We start from the raw sequence: 20,533 nt of genomic DNA, 5'->3' as shown, positions 1-20,533 counted from the left end.
TTTTTTTTTTTTTTATGCCTGTGAATTTGCATGCACGTTTTTAAGAACCATCACCATCATCATCAAAGCACCATCATCATCAATGCATCATCATTAATATCATCATTGTCATCAAAGCATCATCATCATCATCGGCATTATTAGCATCATGTTGAAGATTTTGTGAGCTGCCTGCAAACTTTCCTTCGCCGAGAACATAAGGAGCAACTAGCATAGCAACCATTCTTATCCCCTTGATTTAATGTTCATGCGTTAAAACATATGCGTGCTTTTTTTATTTTATTTTATTTTATTTATTTTATTATTATTATTATTTTGTTTTCACGCATGCATGCTTCTTTTATTATTATTATTTTACTTTATTTATTTTATTTCTTTCATGCATGGGGTATATAGCATGCTTTCTCATTATTTTACTTGCATATATATGAGCACGTTTGAAGTTTCATCTCATGAATATGCATGCAGATTATTAATTCGTGTCCAGCATTTGTACTTCTATTATGGGTTATCTACCCCGCTTTTATTTATTTAATTTTCACTCTTTTTATTATTTATTCTTTTTTTTGTTTTTTTTGTTTTTGACAAACACAGGTTTTCTAGGGCTCTGTGAATAAGTTATCATAGATGGCAAGCCACATAAAGCACTCAAATAATGCATCTCTGTCATCTTAGTATCAAATACAAAACGATGTTCTTATGGTTCTTATGCGTTTGGACAAGAAGATGCAACAAGGAAAAAAAAAAGCATGTAGATGAGAAAAAGCTCAAAACAATGATCAAATAGCAGTGTTTGAAGGCCAAATGCATGAGCATCAACCAGTCCTCAGGATGATATGAACACCGCTGTCAGTGTCCACAATGTCACTCATCTCTCTAACTTTCAGAGAAATGGTGGTGTCCTCGAAAGGCTTCTGCATCTGCCCTTGTCCAAATCGCCCTAGATCGCCACCATGCTTGGCAGAGCTGCAGTGGGAGTAACGGGAAGCAACCTCTTCAAAGTGGGTCCTTCCGGAGACGATGTCATCGTGGAGGGGGCAGAGCTTCGGGACGGCGACATCCCGAGTGGTGGCGCTAATGATCCGGCCATCGGGGTTCTTCCACGAGGCCTTGCGCCGCGAGCCTTCGTACTTTATCAGGATGTGGGATGCCCGCACTTGTTGCTCCGACACCATCGTCGCCCCGAGAGAGAAAGAAAGAGAGAGAGAGAGATCACGAGGGAAAAGGAATACATGCATTTTATTTATTTATTTTTTATGAATCTTTGTTTTTTTATCGCCCCGGTCTTTTTTTTCTTCTTTTTTTTAAACCTTCTTTTAATTTATTTATATATATATATATATATTTGGGACCGGTCCTTTCTTCATGGAAGAGCACCTTGGTGCATTCTTCAGGACACTCATCTCTCCTTCTCCTTCTTCTTTGATGGATTATCGGGCATTTCGAGAACCGAGTCCAGCTTCTTAAATGCGGATTTCGTCCAGATGATGAACCGGCCGAAATATCCTCCAAGTGCGAGCTTTAGAAGATCGAGGCGCTCAATGCTAGTAATATCAACGCCAGGGATGTTATGGAAGGTTTTGACGATCTTGAAACCCTCGGTGCTATACATGATGAGAGGGTCTTTGCAGGAACGTAGGGGCAACAGTGATCATTAGTAGTGAGCAGTAGCATCGTCGAACGGCATGTTTGGCGGCATTATTTCAGCCACTCAAGCATGTCCCGGTGGTGAACAGCGGCAACGGTGACGAGCAGCGGCAGCGGCATGCTTGGCGGCATTATCTCAGCCATTCAAGCATGCCCGGCGGTGAACAGCGGCAATGGTGACGAGCAGCGGCAGCGGCATGCTTGGCGGCATTATCTCAACCATTCAAGCATGCCTGGCGGTGAACAACGGCAACGACAATGAGCGAGTGGGATCTTATATATATGTATTTGATATATATCTGTAAATACCGTAGTATAGGGGAAGAGATAAAATACCTTATACCTTTTTTTTTAAAGATTTTTTTTTCCTTTTTTTTCGTCTTCTCTTCTCTCCGTGGTCCCTCCTTTTAAAAGCTTACACGTTCTTATCTTCAAAATCAATGATCAAATCTAATTTTTTTCAAAATCTTCAAATTTTCTTTTATTTTAATTTTTTTATTTAAAATTTTATTTTATTTTATTTCTTTTTTTTAAAAAAGTTCCTTTCCGTTTTTTTTCCGCCTCCTTCTTTGACTGCCCTTTCTTATCCTTATCTCACTCTCGTTCATATCCTAATCCCACCACTGTGAGATCACAGCAGATCAAACCCGCAGAATCGTAGCGGATCAAATCAAAATAGGATAGGATCATTTTTTTTTTAAATTTAAATTTATATGTATATATTTTAATTAATTAATTAATTAATTTTATTATTTATTATTATTATTTTAAATTAATTTCAAATTTGAAATTTTGAATTATTATTATTTTATTATCTTTTTATTCTTACCTTTTTTAAAAAAAAATTAAACCCCTCAGGATGTGTTTGTGTGCTTTGGGATCTGCATTTCACAAGTTGCCTTCGGATTTGTTCTTAGGGTTTAAGATCGCCTGGGATGTGTGTTTGGATTACCCTAAGATTTGCGATTGCCTCGAGATATGGGCTCTCAAGGGCAATTTTATAATTTGCATTTATGCCTCGAGATATGTTCTCAAGGGCAATTTTTTTTTGTAATTTTCATTTTACCTCAAGATATGTTCTCAAGGATATTTTTTTGTATTTTTGCATTTATGCCTCGAGATATGTTCTCAAAGGCAATTTTGTAATTTGGTATTTTTGCCTTGAGATACGTTCTCAAGGGTAATTTTGCGATTTAAATGTTTTAGATCATCTCGAGATCTGTGCTCTCGGATGATCTTGCGATTTAAATATTTTAGATCGCCTCGAGATCTGTGCTCTCAGTTGATCTTGTGATTTAAATATTTTAGATCGCCTCGAGATCTGTGCTCTCGGCTGATATTGTGATTTAAATATTTTAGATCGCCTCGAGATCTGTGCTTTCGGCTGATCTTCAGTTTCTAAATTTTTTAAATTATCTCAAAAATGTCTTTTGGACTTATCTTGAATATATCCAAATATGTTGAAATTTATTTATTCTAACCATATGTTGTCCCAATTCATTTATGATTTGACTGTATGTAATTTTTAAAATTTTTATTCGATTTGAATCAGGACATGCAATTTTTTTACATAAACACTACCGTAAGGACAAAAAGTCTTTTATTCGAGGTCGTGTGGAAAAAAATGGTCCATCACCAAGACTGTCGGGGATGAAATTCTTAATCGGGTTATGATGTTCCTAGCAGCAGTGGAGGACCCAATTAACACTCCCCCAGGGTATAGAGCATATCATAAATGGACAAAAAGAAGCATTTTTTGGGATCTACCCTATTGGAAAACTAATTTGATCCGACACAATCTCGAGGTGATGCACATCGAGAAAAATGTTTTCGATAATGTGTTTTGCACTGTGATGGATGTGAAAGGGAAGAGCAAGGATAACATTAACGCAAGAAAAGATGTTGGAGTTCTTTGTGACCGTAAGGAGATAGAAGTTTCTTCAAACAATACATGTCGTTCTATTCCTAAAGCACTCTACACTTTAACCAAAGCACAGAGGAGGGTTATTTGTGAATGGATTCACCAATTAATGTTTCCAGATGGTTATGCTTCTAATCTTGGAAGGTGTATTGACATGAATGAATTAAAAATGACTGGGATTCATGACTACCATGTGTTTATGCAAAGGCTTATCTCGATTGCTTTTACAGAATTGCTGCCATCGTTCATTTGGAATCCATTGACAGAATTAAGCTTAATATTCTAGACTATATGTTCTGTCGTGCTTGACGTTGACAAACTTATTAATTTAGAAGAAAAGGTTATAGTGATTTTGTGTAACTTGGAAAAGATTTTCCCACAAGCATTTTTGATTCTATGGAGCATCTTGTTGTTCATTTGCCTTATGAGGCTAGAATTGGGGGCCCTATTCAATATAGATAGATGTATCCTTTTGAGAGGTAATACAAGCCAGAATTTAATTTACAATGCTACAATAGATTTTTTTAGGCTTAGTTTATATAATGTTTAGTCATTCTTATATCTGTAGGTTTCTTCATGAACTAAACAAAACTTTAAAGAATAAAGCACATGTTGAGGGTTCAATTTGTCAAGCATATATTACGTAGGAAATCAACTTTTTTGTTGAGCATTACTTTGAACCTCACGTATCATATAGGAGGAGGAGATTGCGGCGAAATGATGAGGTTGTCAGTAATGACATTTTCCCATCTTTCTCCATATTCAATTATATTGGTCGAGCTCAGGGTTGTCCGAAGATCAAGTGGCTATCGGAAAATAAGCTATATGTAGCACATACATACATATTGTGAAATTGCCCGAAAGTACAACCATATTACAAGTAAGCTATTGTCAATTATTAAAATGTATAACCATAAAATGTGTTAGATATTTAACTATTAGTGCACTGGATATTCTTAGGATATTTGTCAACTATCTGCAAGGTAACCCTGCTGATGCCATCGATAAGGCGATTGACAAGCATTTTGCGAAGTGGTTTGAAAGTTTTGTAAGTAATGATACGAATATGTTGAAACTACATCAAAAATTAGTGAAAAATTTCATGAATATTTTTTTGGGATGTAGGTTGCAAATGAGATCAATCAAGTCATGGATCCTCTCTTCCAGAGCTTGGCTTGGGGTCCATCTAAGAAAGCGATAACATGACCGGGATATTTTATTAATGGTTATAACTTTCATACTGTCACACATGGCATGGAGAAGGCTACCGGGATATTTTATTAATGGTTATAACTTTCATAAATTGGTTGATATTAATCGTAAAAGGATTTATCGAAAGTATGATCCATTTGTGTTGGTACAACAAGCTATTTAAGTGAAATACGTTGACTACCCAAGCACAAAAAAGGATAATGTTGATTGGTTGGCTGTGTCTAAGACTAAAGCTAGGAGAATGGTTGAGGCAACTTGGCCAGAAAAGGATGGATCTACATATCAAATAGAGAAAAATCAATCCTTAACAGGCGTCAATGTTATGGAAGAAATTCCTCATTTGTTTGACCCACAAGGCATACAACTTGTTGTTAACTTATCTGATATGTTACAACCAATATCAGAGTTGAGAGTGTGAGAAGGATAACGAGGATAAATTGACAGATGATGAAGAAAATGAACAATCTGATGATGATGATGATGATGATGATGATGATGATGATGATGAACATGATTTTTAATACATTATGCACTATGAACTTGTTTTTTTATATATGAACCTATGTTTTTGTTTTCCAAATTGGCTATTGTACATTTGTATTAAATATAAGTTCTCTTTGTCATTTCGCTGTGAAAATATAATATTCTCAAATTTTTATCGAAATAATTACTTTGTAGAGATGCAACATACACTTAAATTTACCATTTATATTAACATGTATGCTTCTATATAGGTGGATAGATAGTTTCACTTGAAGAATGATGGATCATTTTCAAGATTCTGGCACAACATCAGGTTTGACTATCATTTGTAATGCCTACTATATTTTTTTTTTTTCAAACTTGTATAATTATTAGATCAAAATTAATTGTTTATATTTGTATACTTATATCAGTATTTTCCAAGTTGATTTTTTAGTTTTACCATTCAAACTAATTTATGGTAGCCTCAGGACGGGGGTCAGTCTGGACGTCAATCTAGTGGTCGATCAACGTCGAGTCGTGGTTGTCGATCCACATCTGGCCGGGGCGATTCACCCCAAATATTCATCAAACATCTGCTAACCCCCCGGTAGTATCTAATACACTTGTAGATTTGGAAATACCTCCTTCTATACATCCAAATATTCAGGTAACAACGACATTGACTCCATCGACATCAATTACACAACCGTCAATAGTTGCGCTAATTGCATAAAGCCCTCCAGTACCATATGTTGAGAGTTATACTCATGCCACTGAGGACCAACCTATAGAAATGGAGAGGCCCTCTAATGAGTCTGCGACCACTTGGCCCCCTTGGGTTATCACCCCATATAGCATAATTATGTAAGTAAAATTCTATGTTATGATAATTTTATAATCTTGTGTTTGATTTTTTTTTTTTTTAAAGTAGTGTTCTTCATTTTAATTTTTCAAGAGATTATGAAGTTAAGAGAACAATCCATGAATTGGTCAAAGGTCACTATAAAGAGGCATGGATTAGATGGGGGAAAGTGCCCAAAGATTTGAGGTAAAGGATATTCACCGCTTTTAGGGTAAATATCATTTAAACCATTAAATCCAGTAATTCTTTTTAATTATGTAAGATAACTTCAAGAAACAATGACTTGGTTAACTTTCTTTTTTCATAGGGTATAGACACGTGGGAGGCGCAACATGAATCTTCAATCTTGCGTCATTTAAACCATGAGGCGAGTGAGAAGTTGAAGAAAAATTTGTATCTTGCACATAATCTTTACAAGGCTCCATTTCCATGGATGGCTCCTACAGTTTGGGAAGGTTTGCAAAGGTATTGGGAGTTAGATGAGTTTAAGAGAAAAAGTAAAAAGAACAAACTGAATAAGGCAAAAATTGGAAGCTCCTTCACTGTTATTTACCGTGGTGGATCTGTCAGTATTGCTGTGCACCGCCTTAGACTTATAATGCATCTAATTCATATAAATACCATTAATATTGTTGTTTATAATTTACCCTAACTTTTAACTTTTCTTTAATATGTTTTTCTTTAGGCGGAGGAATTAGGTAGAGAGCCGACACTAAAAGAATGTTTTATCGACACACAAAAAAAAGGACGGCACACTTGAGGTTGGACGTGCCACACAAATTGTTGTAAGTATGAGATAACTTTCTCAAAATAAATGCATTTGAAATTAAACTTAGGGGGTTTAGGTTTTGTGTGAATTGTAGGGATTGTTTTTAAACTTTGATTAGAATATAATTTAAAAACCTTTAATATATATTTTAAAATATAATTAATTAAACACACTCTTATAATTTCCAGTTCTAAACTAACCATTATATATATATATATAAAGTCTTTGTTTAGAGATGGACAGAGGATGGAGCTTAGGGAGGCTTTGTTTAAATTTTATTGCTTCTTCATATGAGTTATCTTTGATTATAATTAAGCTTTAACTAACATCATTAGACTTGATAATGATTATAAAACTATACATATATAGTGATAAATTAAGAACTCCATACGTAACATTGTTAGGCTTCAAAGCATCTTCATAAGCATTTCTTAATACTAATAGATCTTTATAAATAATAATATAAACATCATTTGCTGACATTAAGACTTTGTACTAATACTAATAGATCTCTATAAATAATAAGATTAATCATGTTTGATTTACTAGCTAAAAATAATCATTATTTTTTTGTCAAGAGAAACATTGTCTCTTGATTTGTCTATTATCAACCATACAAATACTCTCTACCCAAATTGTTTGCTCATCTCATCATGTTCAAATAGGGTAATGTGTTTGAAAACTCAAAACAATTAGAATGCTCTTAATAATCATTCCATGTTTTTAGTATTTGCAGCTGATATTTTCTGATAGCATTTACCATTCTTTTTATGCAAATTCCGAAAACTTGGACCTACTCATCACTGAATGTGTCATATCTCTTTCAATCCGTATCTTCACTCAAAGGTCCCAATTGCACTGCACTTTGTTAGTCTTCATCATATTCTCCACCATTTTTTAGCTTTAGCTAAAAGCAACATGATGGAAGCACACTTTGAAACACTCTTCTTTTTTAATCAAAATATTAAGATTGATTTATATAGAGTATGAACATAATTAATTTATATACTGAAACTTTGTGTTGAAGTTTGATCAAAGCTGCCTAATAAGACAAGGATAGAGAACCTAGAAGAATAAACTCACATGCATTTGTTACTAGTATCTTATACCTAGAGATATATATTATATATATGGTCCCAAAATCAAGTGCTGAACTTCCATTTGAATTTTTAATAAGAGATTTTTAATTGAGAGATTAATGGCTAACCCTTTGAATTTTGAGTGCAATTAGACCTTGGCTTTAAGCTTTTTTTCGAGTATTAGGATTTTTTTCAGGTCACATTTTTATGTAATACTCGTGAGAAAGTGTTGATGTTTTTGTTGTTTTTCTTTATTTGCTTGTCCTTGTTTGATTTGAGTATGATTGCTCTGCTATTCCACTACAATATATTTGAAGAATTTGATATATATCTTACAGTAATCAGTTTTGAAGTTAATAAATACTGTACATACTAGAAAAGCTTGTGCATGCCTTTTGGAAAAATATTTGTACATCCATAAACATGAATACAGAATGATTAATTGACAATTGAGCACGCTCTTGTCAGACTATACTGTTCTTCATATTTTTCTATTGCCAATTCTTGATAACTGAAGCTGTTGACATCAATTTATATTATTGAAAATCAAGCAGTGGACCAGTGGTAGGCCAATGACCATGTCCATCTTGTGAAATATAAAATGTTAAGGACTTTAATGTTGGAGATATACTTATCATATGTTTATTTAGTTATTTATTTAATTAGTCCAAACATTATACTACTTTCAATAATGGGAATGCATTTCATGTTCTGTGTAAAGAAAGTCTTTGATTAGATTTATGTTATTAATGAGAGTGGTTTTTGAGAAAAAAAGTCCTGCTTCAATGAACATTAATGGCATGAAAAATTTAGGAAAAGCCTCGCTCATGTTATTGATATGTTTCCATCCCCATTCAATTATTCTTTTCTATGATAAGTCTCTCTTACCACCTCATGTTCTTTCCGATTCTTCAAAATGTGAATCATAAACAAACAATTAAATTTGTTAAATAAATAATCTGTTGATAAATTGAGCTTGTTAAACTTTTAATATTTATTTAGTTTCATTTAATATTTGAGAATTGGTTTATAAACTCAAACTGATTAGCTAATTTAACTCACTATCATTTATTAATCTATTTATTTTTTAATGGATGCTGGAGGAATTTGACAAAGCAATAGTAGATAAATGCAGTCAAGGGATGGATGAGAATTCTATTAACCAAGATGAATTATGGGATGAGATAACTATCGGGAGTTGTAACAGAGTGGTAGGAAAAAGTAATATTGTTAGGAAGATGTCTTCATCCACTTACAAGGCATGCTTGGGATCTTCTGAATCAACTGAACAACTTGGCAATAGAGTTAAGGAATTAGAGGAAGAGCTTGTTAGGGCTCATGCTGAGGCGGATGATTGGTTACATGCTGCTGATGAACGGTTACAAGCTGAGTCGACTCGTCATGAGTTATTTGAATCATCATTGCTTGCCGCACTTTGTGGCCAAGGTATTGACCTTACTAGCATGCCTATTTTTGCTTGTATGCCACAAGCCCCTCGAGCACCGATCGAGGAGAATCACGGGACACAAGTCGATGAGCACTCTCTAATGCCAAAGAGAGTTCAGTATTTCTTTCGTCTCATCGATAATTCTCTTGAAGACTTGGAGAATGATGTATAGGGTTTTTTTGATAATATACATGGTTTATGTTAAGAGTTTGGTGGAGTTATGTAGATTGAACCTTAACATTATCATGCTATGATTGTAATAACAATTTTGCTTATTTTACAAATTTTGTAATATATATTCTGATGAAATTAAATATAGGTTCTGTTATTAAATAAATCCATTTATAATTTTTTTAATGAAAACTGTGCCAAATTTTGTGACAAAAACCATGCCAATATCCTTACTAAATTTAAAATTGTGCCAAAAAATGTGACAAAAAAATGTGGCAACAGCTATATTAAATTTAAAACTGTGCCAAAAAATCATGACAAAATGTGCCAAAAACTGTGACAAAATTAACAGTATAAGCTGTGACAAAAATCGTGATAAAACAAAACCGCTAAAAAGCGATTGCCAAACAAACCGTGCTAAAAAAACCGTGATCAAAAACAAATCCGTGTCAACAATGGTGCCAAATAAATGCGTGCCCAAAGCGTGACAACACAAAAGCGATTGCTAAATAAACCATGCTAAAAAGCGTAGAATAAACAAAAGCTGTGCCAACAATGGTACCAAAATAAATGGGTGCTAAAAACCAGTGACAACACAAAACCATGCCAAAAACAGTGCCAAACAAAATGTAACAAAAACCGTGACAATATAAAACCATGCCGAAAATGGTGCCAAGCCAACCCTCGCGAACTGTGGCAAAAAAACTGTACAAAAAAAGCGTGACAGTCGTGCCACATGACAGCGTACCAAAAAAAGTGACAAAAACCTTGCTTAAAACCATGATAAAACAAAACCGTGCCAAAAATGGTACCAAAGAACTGTACCTAAAACCGTGACAAAATTGGCATGGTTTAGTTAAAGTGTGACAAAATTTGGCATGGTTTTACTTTTCCATGACAAATTATATTTGTCACGCATGCTATAGGGACGGTTATTGTTCCGTGCCAAAATCAGTTTGTCACGGTTTTTTGGCCCAAAATCGATGCCAAATTTACTGGTGCAAAAATTTCGGTTTTTCTTGTAGTGCAAGTTACACAAGTGGTGGTCATGGTGTTCATAGTTTGAAGCATAAAGTTCACTAGTTCATTAGAGACTGTGTTAGAGCTGCGCTCTTAGGTATGAATAAGACTAATATCTTTTGAGCTATTAGTACCAATCCTACTCCTGGGACTTGTAGTCTTCATCTCAATATATTTTGTTATAATCTACACCCACCATCTAATCTTCGTCAAAAATATCATTAACAAATTTTTGTTACTATCTTATATCTTGTGTTCTATTGTTTCATATGTTTAAAAAGCAATGGTGTCTCGATTGAAGTGTTTGCCATATTTCTGGGAGGTAAGAACATTTTCTCTCTTTTTATATCTATATTATCTTTATGGTCTACTTATAATGTCTAAATTATTATCTTATGTTAGGTTTTTCCATATCTTCTTGGATAAACTTTCTATTCAATTTATATTACAATTGGATTTTCATATAGCATTTGAAATGTCTAATACCAAGTTTTTAATGTCTAAATCCAATCACATTAAAAACTTGGTTTGTTATCTTTCCTCATTAAGCAAATGGTTGTAGGTATTTATGAATTCTAAAACAATATCCAATATACATACAAACAACGTTACTAGCATGATTTGAAAATGTAATCGACCATCGAAGAAAGTAATACCATCGAATGTAGAAATACGAGAGACCGAACAAATATTTGATAAAATAGTATAATAACTTCCAACATATTAGATGGCATTTTAATAAATAACAAAGTTATAATGAAGAACTAATTGTATCTTAGTATTTTCCCTTTCGAAACATATATATATATATATATATATATATACTAAATCTCCTTGATAAATATTTTGAACTTTTTCCAAAAGTTCACCACAATTTGTAGCAAAACATATAGCACAACAAATATTAATATTGAGATCATACATATGTGACCACATACATGTATTGAATGACAAATGATAGGATTATAGATAATTAGACTTATTATTTGATCATGAGTGATAGGTTGGTTCAATGAGAAAAACCAAGATGACCGATCATAGGACAAAACTCAATAACAAATACATTTATTTTTATGATATAGGGAATAAAATAAGTTTAATATGTGATTACATTTGACATACCTCATTTACTATTAAAAACATAGATTGTTATAGAGAGAGACTAAGTAGTAAAAGAATATGATATATCTCATTTATTACATATAATTATTATATATAATTGATAATTGATTGTGGATAATGAGTATCATAATTGATAGTGGAAATTGCCAAAAAAACCCTTTAAGTTTGTAAAATTGCCAAAAACACCCCGTTAGTTTTGCAATCCCTAAAAACCCCCTCCTTTTAAATAAGATGTTTTTCAAACCCCCAAACCCTGTAACGGATGTGAACGGAGTGAGTTTCAAAATTTATGGATGAAAATGCCCTGCACTGGGGAGTCGCTGGGTCGCAGCCATCTCGGCGATTTGAGAGGAAGTGGGGTGGTTTTCCGTGAGGATAACCCCGAGAAGACTAATTTATTGAGCCGTGACTTGCTTTTTCTCAACTCAGCGTCTTGAGCTCTTCCATTCGAAGGCTGTCTCGAGTTGTCTCTACTCGCGAAAGCTCTAGTATTCTTGACTTTTTCATTTCCATCCCAGTATCTCAAAGGGAGAAGTCCCCAGCGTGAATTAGTTGGCATTTCACCGGTTTGCAATCTAAGGTATTACGTATGGTTTTATGATAAGCGTCATTACAAAGAAAGATTTTTCGGTTTTGTTTTGTGTTCCCTGCTTTTTGTTGGAAGATATTGAAGTCTGCGGTAGGGGATTTCTCGAGCTAGGGTTTTGTTTTGTTTTGCATTTTCATTCAGTATACACTATCGAAAAAGTTTTTCGATTGTTATGATTTGTGTAATATTTATAATGTACATTTCCCCTTTCATTTGATATTGTTGCAATTTTACAAATGAGGTTGACGTTTAAGAAATGAGATGTTCTGCTTTAAGTTTTGTTGTCTCGCTTTAAGTATTCTACGCTCTGTTTAATAAAGTCGGGTCTCTGTTTAACATTTGATATATCTGTTTAATAACTGAGAGGTTACCGTTTAAAACCTTAAATTTGACGCTTTAAACTTTTTGTGAATGTGTTGTTATTATCGCAGTCGGTGATTATAGCGGTCAACCTAGTTAATGGGCGTGCTATTTGACGCTGATGAGTGGAGACTTTAGTCGAATTAAAAATAACATGACCCTCGGTTAATCGGGAGATTATTCGACGTGAGGGCCCTTCTTGATTCTCTTTTGCAAAGGTACGATGGTCGCACCAATAAATTCGGGGATCGGGAAAACTCGCGAGTTTGCGACCCAGATGTGCCCTCGTTTCGTCATGTCTGCGTTGCGATGCGACGCAGTGGTCTTTCGAAGAAGAAAAACCGGTCGGCGTCGAAGGGAGGTATCTATCAAAACCTACGAGAGCAGCAGAGACTCCATCAAGAGCACTCACGGTGCAACTTGTTCGACAGAGGGGAGAAGAAGATAATTTTGTCAAACTCCTGATGGTGTACCTCATGGGTACAGTCCCTCTTCCCAAATACGTCATGCTCGGTTCGAGCGGATCGCTGATTATGTCGATGATCTACCGTAGCCATGGGGCGATCACGCATGGGCGCGAGGCGACGCACAAGTGGCTTATGGAGGATATTCCACAAGCGACCGCTCGAGCAAGATAGATGCGCCGGAAGAAGACCAACATAGGTGTACATTAAGGGTTGCTCTGATCGCGCTTAACGTCCCGCGGGTTTCTACGAGCTGACGAACGGGAAGAAAGTTCGCTTTTAGGCAAGATCCCAAGGATCGTCGTGCTACGTGAAAGTACTACCGAAGCAAGCGACGGTAGAAACCAGACTTTTGTCATCGCTCGATGGAAAAGAGGTAATAAATCATGGACAATGTTTAACATAAGTCTTTAATGTTTAACATTTTATTTGCGCTTTAACTTTAGTATTTACCGTTTAGCTGTTATTCATACTGGTTTAAATATTTTGTTCTCCGTTTAATTATATTCTATAACGTTTAAATATATAAACACTCTGTTTAAATATAGTTTTTATAGTTTAAAATGAATGATTTGACTGAAAATTTTTGGTTTACATATGTTAGTTTCTGAGCTGGATTCCGAATCGTTTGAAGAAAGAAATATTTGTTGGGGCCAGCCCGGCAGACCCGGATGCTAGTCTGGAACCACTTGCTCGAGGCGGGGATGAGGAGGCGGCCCACTCTCGTGCTGTGGCGGCCAGCCGATTCTCCTACTGCATCCCCACCCTATGCGCTGACGCATTCCTCGACGCTGCAGAAGCCTCCCTTACCCGGCGATCGCAACAACCCCTACCACGACAACGTGACGGTCCCGATTGTGGCGGCCCCGGCCATGGCGTGACCCCTCCCAGGCGAAGATGGCGGCCAGGGCGACATTAGGCGAAGATGTCGCGCGACTCTTATGCGCAGCGTGCGGAATGTTGATGACCCGGGGTTTCCTCGACCATGCTCGTGTTGAGGTACTAGAAGGATGCGTTCTGGGCTGCTGCCGTCCCTCCAGAGCTGAAGCACCGAAGACGAGCAGTCGAGATTTGACTGACGACGACATCATCGGGAAGCTGTTCGATTCCAAGGCCACATTCGAAGAGACTTACGAAGGGAGAACACATCACGCCTCGACTGTCGCATCAGGCTAACGTATGAAAAGCAATAGCAACACATCGGCCGGGCTGATCTCTATTCTCGAGAGCGCCTGCCCGTTGATGACATGGCGTGGCGGTGGAGGACATCATCGATGATGTGGCGTTGCGGCGTTGAGAAGGTCGTCGACTCTCTTCTTAATGAATCGATGGACCGGTGGAAGCCGTCACAGTCGCGGTACGTCAAAGATGGACTAATCCTTGCGGTCAAGAACAAGCTAAGGGTGTGTCTCCAGATGATCTAGATCGCCGTGGCCACGGTTGATTCATCGTTGAATGCATGTGGCGTAGCGTGTGATTGACGACGATACCCGCATCCAGTCGAGACACAATCCGCACCACGACAAGAACCATATGGGATGCTGTAGGGGTTAATGATATCGCACGATGGTCGCATCGAGCGAGACGCGATCCCACGACAAGAACAGCCATGTAGAGGATGTGTGTGCGGTTGATGTCTGTCGCCGTCGTCGCGCATCGAAGGAAGATGATGCTTTGAAGACCCGGCCGAGCAACGAGAGATGATCGAGAGCCAATCAACAATGGGACCCGGCGCTTTCGAGGAAAGCTTTTGTTCGAAGAAGAAGAAAATGGGTTGGCGTCGGCGTCTTTAACAAATATAGGCGAGGAGTTGATGAGGATCTTCCTCAGCGCTCTATGGAGCCAGTAGTTTAAAGTTTTTATGATATTGTTTAAAAGGTTTTGTTATAGTGTTTAACGATTTTCTAATAGTGTTTAATGCCTTTATGTTATCATTTAATTTGTCTATAACGTTTAATTATATATAATATCATGTAACAATTTGACAATATCGTAAATATTTACAATATGGTCTTATTATATTTCGTTGCTCGTTTAACCTCGAAAGATCCGTGTGTGGAAGAATGACATTGCTGCACGGCCTCACGCGACAAATTACAGCTTTGAGGAAGAGATGGTCACTCGATGATGTGATGGACGGCTTTACGTGTCATAATGCAAAAAGTCGTGACGAGAGCCATATCCTTACAAGCGCGCCCATCCATCCGCCAGGACCTCTTCGTTTGTTTATGTCGAGCAGGGCGACGCACATGAAACAATTATGGCTATGGTCGGGATGCTCGATGTCAAAAGCGTATGAAGTTCAGTGTCATCCTCCGATGATCATGGTAATGCCCGCTTCCATGTCGGAAGTCACGGACAATGATAAACAAGAATACATGACATTATTCTTCATAGTCAGGGAGTGCGATGAGGCCAGCGTTGGACAGTGGTAAGTTCTTTAGTATGTCTCGATTAATGTCATTTTGGTATTTAATTGGTATTCTAATCTCGACTTGCATATCTCGGCGGCGGAATCTATTCGACACTGACCAGACCGATATGGGTTCGGCGGTCGGCGACGACAAAGTACGCGGCTGGTACACGACAAAACCGCACGCAAGGCGTCGATTAGCGACGGTCTACGTCATCTGCGGTTGCTTCGAGCAGTACTTTTGGGGTGAGAGAGTTCTGACTACATGAGCAGAGCGTTCCTTACCTCAGTTAAGGTATGTTAGCGCATACTTAAGGAGGAGTGTACGGTGTGTCCATGACGAAGGGAATTGTCGTCGCCAGCGGGTTAAATTTTGTTTTTGAAGAGCGTGTCCTATATCTCAATATCAATTTGTTTTGAATATAACTTTCGGACAAATTCAATTCATTGTTTTTGTTTTGAAGAACATGACCTTATATGTAAATGTAATTTTTGTTTGTTTTGAATTTTTAAAAGCGGGTTAAAATTCATTGAGTTTCATTTCATTGTTTAATTTACGTTCTAATTGTGTACATTTCACTTTCATTGTTTAAATATACCTATATATCGTTTCAAACATCCGGTTGAAATATGAAAATTCACAGTGTATCCGTTTAAAAATAACAATGTCTCTGTTTAAATACATTCAATTCGTTGTAAAGTAGAGTTTAAATATGGAGAGATTTGCCCATCAATACACCATGTTTCCTTGTCATGATAAAGCTTATTTACAATACCCTGAGTCGGTGACAGTTTCATTGCAAGATAAGTCGATTGTGGCGGATCCATGGCGGCATTTGTACTGATAACTTCATGCTGCCTGAAGCTTGCGACTCGATCCTCTTTGTGTGGGCCGCCGGTGCCTTCTCATCGCGAGGCGGTAACGTGCCTTCACAGACTCATGACGTTTGAATACATCTCACGCTACGTCACCTCCCGAATAGATAATTTCGACCAATGTGCCATATCCGATTTATTAATCGGCCCGGTGATGAGCTTGGTGATGTGGCCTGCGGTTTATTCATGGTATCGCCGAAAATCTTTAGCGGTGGATGCCCACGCAATGCGGAAGCTTATATGAACCAGCACTCCTCCCTCAGATGCCTTCCCAGTCGACATTGGTTTTCATGAAAATTGGCCTCAAATGTCGAGAACGAGTCATACTATAAGCGAAGGAAGAGCTACGTAGTGCGCTCACAAGGCCCGCGGACTATCCGAGGCAGAATGTAATTATCTCATGATAATCTCCATCCTCAGTATAAAGGCGTCGCCTAACTTGAATATGAACAGAAGTCCGGTGGCGTTGGTCCTGGGTGTCGACTATCACGAGAAGCGGCGTGGACCAATTTGCCATGTCTCCACTGTAGCTTGATGATGTGCCCGGTATGTTTCGAGGTGTGTACCGTGAGAAAGCTTAATGACTGCAAGCCCTCTTGAATCCCCTGACTACACGCGGCGAAAGAAAGTACGCGTTTAAAGCGATCGTGATCTCTCTTTCCCGCGATCATAGCCTTGCTGCCGGTTGTCTCGGGCACCTTATCCACATACCAAAAGCAACGCGGTCATGAAAGTGGTGGCGTCGCTGGTCGTCGAGGACCACGGGCAGTCATACTGTTTCCCAACCAAGCACTGCTTGTATGGTATGTCGAGACCAGCATGTTCCCGTAACATGTCTTTTGCGAATGTCGATGGCCTTATACAAGGGGCGGTCCTTGAGCTTACGAGATCACTCGTCGCTTCCATTTTTGGGCGCTTTTCGGATCCGACCTTGAACCTTTGCCACCACGCCAGAGTGTGTGACGGGTTGATTGTCTTGATTACAGTATTTTTGTTATATACTCTTTTGATGCATGAAGGCGCTGATGACAACCATCGGCGCATTCCACGCGATCGTGCATGTTTCGTTCTTTATGAATTTAAAGTCAAAATTCCTTTTGATTGCATGATTTGAAGTACATCCCTGAAAATGTTGATACCATCAAAAGCGTTGTCAATATCAGATGCAGCACTTCAGTAATGATCGGCGAGGGAAGGAAAGGCGTCCCGCATGGTCGAGGATCACCATGGGGATGTTTGGAGCACTCGTAGAATCTGCAATTCCTGCTAACCCTGGTCGAATGAAAAGATCAATATGTTAAGCGAGAGAATATAATGTTTTAAGTCATAATGATAATATTTAAGCGTTAAATTAAATACTTAAGTAGTGAACTAATAACGTGGCGACTAGATGCGAAGATGTTAACTAGTGAGCGGACATATTTAAACACTAATGACCCCGAGCCCAGTGAGCAATTAAAAGAAAGGGAACTTCTAGAGAGGTAAAACTCATTTTCCATTAGGATTCGGCAATGGCACATTTTGTCTCGGCCTGACAAGATCAACTCTGACACATTTGAAAGATGGAGTGCACGTGACACATCCATTTGGAAGTCGGCGTCGTTTTCTATTGGGCGAAACAGGTTTTATATCCATCGGTGTGATGAACTTACACGATAATAGAAACTTTGAGACCCCTCGGCTCATGAAATCTCGTTAACACCAACTCCCAAGAAGTTTTGAGCCGTGAACATTAGCACTCTTCCTCTCGTTGAATCGACTGATACACACACTCTCCATAATATATGGGCGAAAACCCGGAAATTGTACAAACAAATGAAATGAAAAAGCAAAATAAGCCGAAGAAGAAGAAGAAGAAGAAGAAGAAGAAGAAGATGTAAACAACAAACAAGCGAGTCGGATAGGCAAACAGTGCATATATATATATTCTGTCATGATATGAAGACAGTGCATAGAGTTAGACTAGGCGTGATGTGATTGGGCGGTATTTTCCCTCTATCGAGGCGAAAAAGTAAAAATATATGTCATCGCGATGAAGGCATATTGTCGTAGATTCGACATGGGTGATCATGTTTAAACGTCGAGCTTTTATGTTTAAGCGGATGTATATAGTGTTTAACATACGATTACGGTTTAAATAAAGTACTATATCATGTAAATAATACGTAAACCCTTTAAATAAAAGTTATTTAAGACATTTAAAATATATGTTATTGTTTAAATTGAATGCTCTCCTTTGACATCGCGTTGAAGATGGGTATCTCTGACATTCATTTAGCTTGCATCTTTACGTATTTTCTTAAACACGTTGTCGTTGTTTTAACTTTTTCTATTATTTCTGATAGCGTTCTTTTATTTCTCATTGTTTTTACTAGGTCTTTTGTTTAAATTTCGAGGAGTTTCACATTCAAACAAGCTTTGTTTCGTTTTATTTATAAAGATTTTAACATTTACAACATTTACAACGTCTCTCGGACTTTGATCACTCCCGACTCGACGCTCGTATATACGAAACAAGTGTACAGTACATTCGAATGCTCACCGGCGGTTGCATAACATGCGCATCAGACTTGAACTGACTAGCATGCAACATTAGGTTAAACAAACACATTCTCATGAAAGCGACTATTAATCAATGTGTCATGGGCGGACTTAGCGAAGATCGATAGTTAAACACGAGCGTAATAGTTGTCTGTTGAGGTAATTTTCTTAAGCGATACGAGAAGTCTCAGTGATAAATATCAACCCCGTCTTAAAGGATGTTTCTGACGATCACCCTCATCACGAGAATTCCTCTCGCAATCCACGCAAATAAGTGAAAACTTTCTTTTGCTTACCCCAGGTCGAAATGCTGACAGATCCCTGCTGTATTGAGGCGATTGTGAAGGCGTTTGAGGCTAAGCGAAAAGAGCAGTTTAACTTGTGCGTGATTGCGGCTACTCGATTCTCAGAATAGAGGAAAAAGGTTACGAAACATCCCTTTTCGAGTCAAGATTGTTGTCACGTGGGAAAGAGGAGGATGAGGGCGGCGAGGATGGTTGTCCGTGGGGAGGGTTCTTCACAGTTTATTTATGTAGTGTGAAGTCCACAGCGGGTACGACTCTTCATATCGAGAAAAAGTTAAGCACACATTGGCCGACGATTGTATGATGACAACGAGCGGGTGTTGGGATATTTTATGTTCTGGTGCATGAGAATTGTCTGAGTCATTAATTCTTATGCGTGGGATCTATGCCTGCCACGCATCGTTCCAGCTGCCAATGATTCGGATCGAGCGAAAAGATGCTCCGTTTACTGCGGAGACTTTGAGAATTTACATGTTAATATGAGCGGGTTATGCACGTAAAGATTAATGTTAACAGCGGATGGCAGCAAGTGATTAAGCGGATGTAGCCAGTTATTAAACATATTAGTAAAATTTATTTAAGCGAGATATGTCATGAATGGTTAAAGCGTTATTTGAAATATGCTGAAATAGATAACCATAAGCGAGGAAAGAGACTTTACAGCGAAATGAACTGGGTCGTAATTCTTTGTTCTTCAAGAGTAGGTAATCTAAACCTACCAGTAGCCAGCGAGGAAGAGCGACGATGGCGAAGCACTGCCTCGACATGATAAAATGGACTACGGCTCACGTTTGAAGATGCAAAGTGAACCTTGTGCGATCGGTGGAAATCAATTTCATTTACATTTGAGAAACACGATTTATATTTCGGGTATGATAATGAGGAGAACAACGAGATGTAATCTGACTCCTGGGCATTTGTCTATCGAAACCAATGACCGCCCAAGGTTGAACGTGATGTGATTTGGTTTTCTTTCCACCATTTTAAGGCCAAAAATGGGATTTCACAGCGTGGACCCATTGAGTGAGCGGTGGGGGTAGGGAAGTTCTAGCTTCTTGAAAGGTTGTACAGGGTGTGTGTAAAAGTAGGAGGGGTTTTGGGAGGTTTTGAAAATTCAAAGGGTGGCCAGTAATTTTCCCACTTTTGATATGATGTCTTTTCAAATTTCCCCCTAAATTGACATTGTTTGGCCTTTATAATATAATTTCTATAAATATTACAGCTGAAATTCATTATTTTTTATATAGCAGTGTTTGATAATACGTAACTT

At 37.6% G+C, this 20,533-nt stretch overlaps 1 protein-coding gene across 1 annotated transcript; it reads right to left on the bottom strand.

Moving 5' to 3' along the window:
• Window positions 1-793: 793 nt before the first annotated feature.
• LOC120268266 (peptidyl-prolyl cis-trans isomerase Pin1-like) lies at window positions 794-1,175 on the bottom strand. The gene has a single exon (XM_039275707.1). It carries the CDS (start codon window positions 1,173-1,175, stop codon window positions 816-818), a length of 360 nt encoding a protein of 119 aa, XP_039131641.1. The 3' UTR covers window positions 794-815.
• Between the last annotated feature and the right edge of the window lie 19,358 nt (window positions 1,176-20,533).

The sequence above is a fragment of the Dioscorea cayenensis genome, chromosome 9 (assembly GCF_009730915.1).
Source record: "Dioscorea cayenensis subsp. rotundata cultivar TDr96_F1 chromosome 9, TDr96_F1_v2_PseudoChromosome.rev07_lg8_w22 25.fasta, whole genome shotgun sequence".
NCBI lineage: Eukaryota > Viridiplantae > Streptophyta > Magnoliopsida > Dioscoreales > Dioscoreaceae > Dioscorea > Dioscorea cayenensis.
The sequence above is the reverse complement of the archived record's forward strand: the minus strand, read 5'-3'. Positions and strand labels throughout refer to the sequence as shown.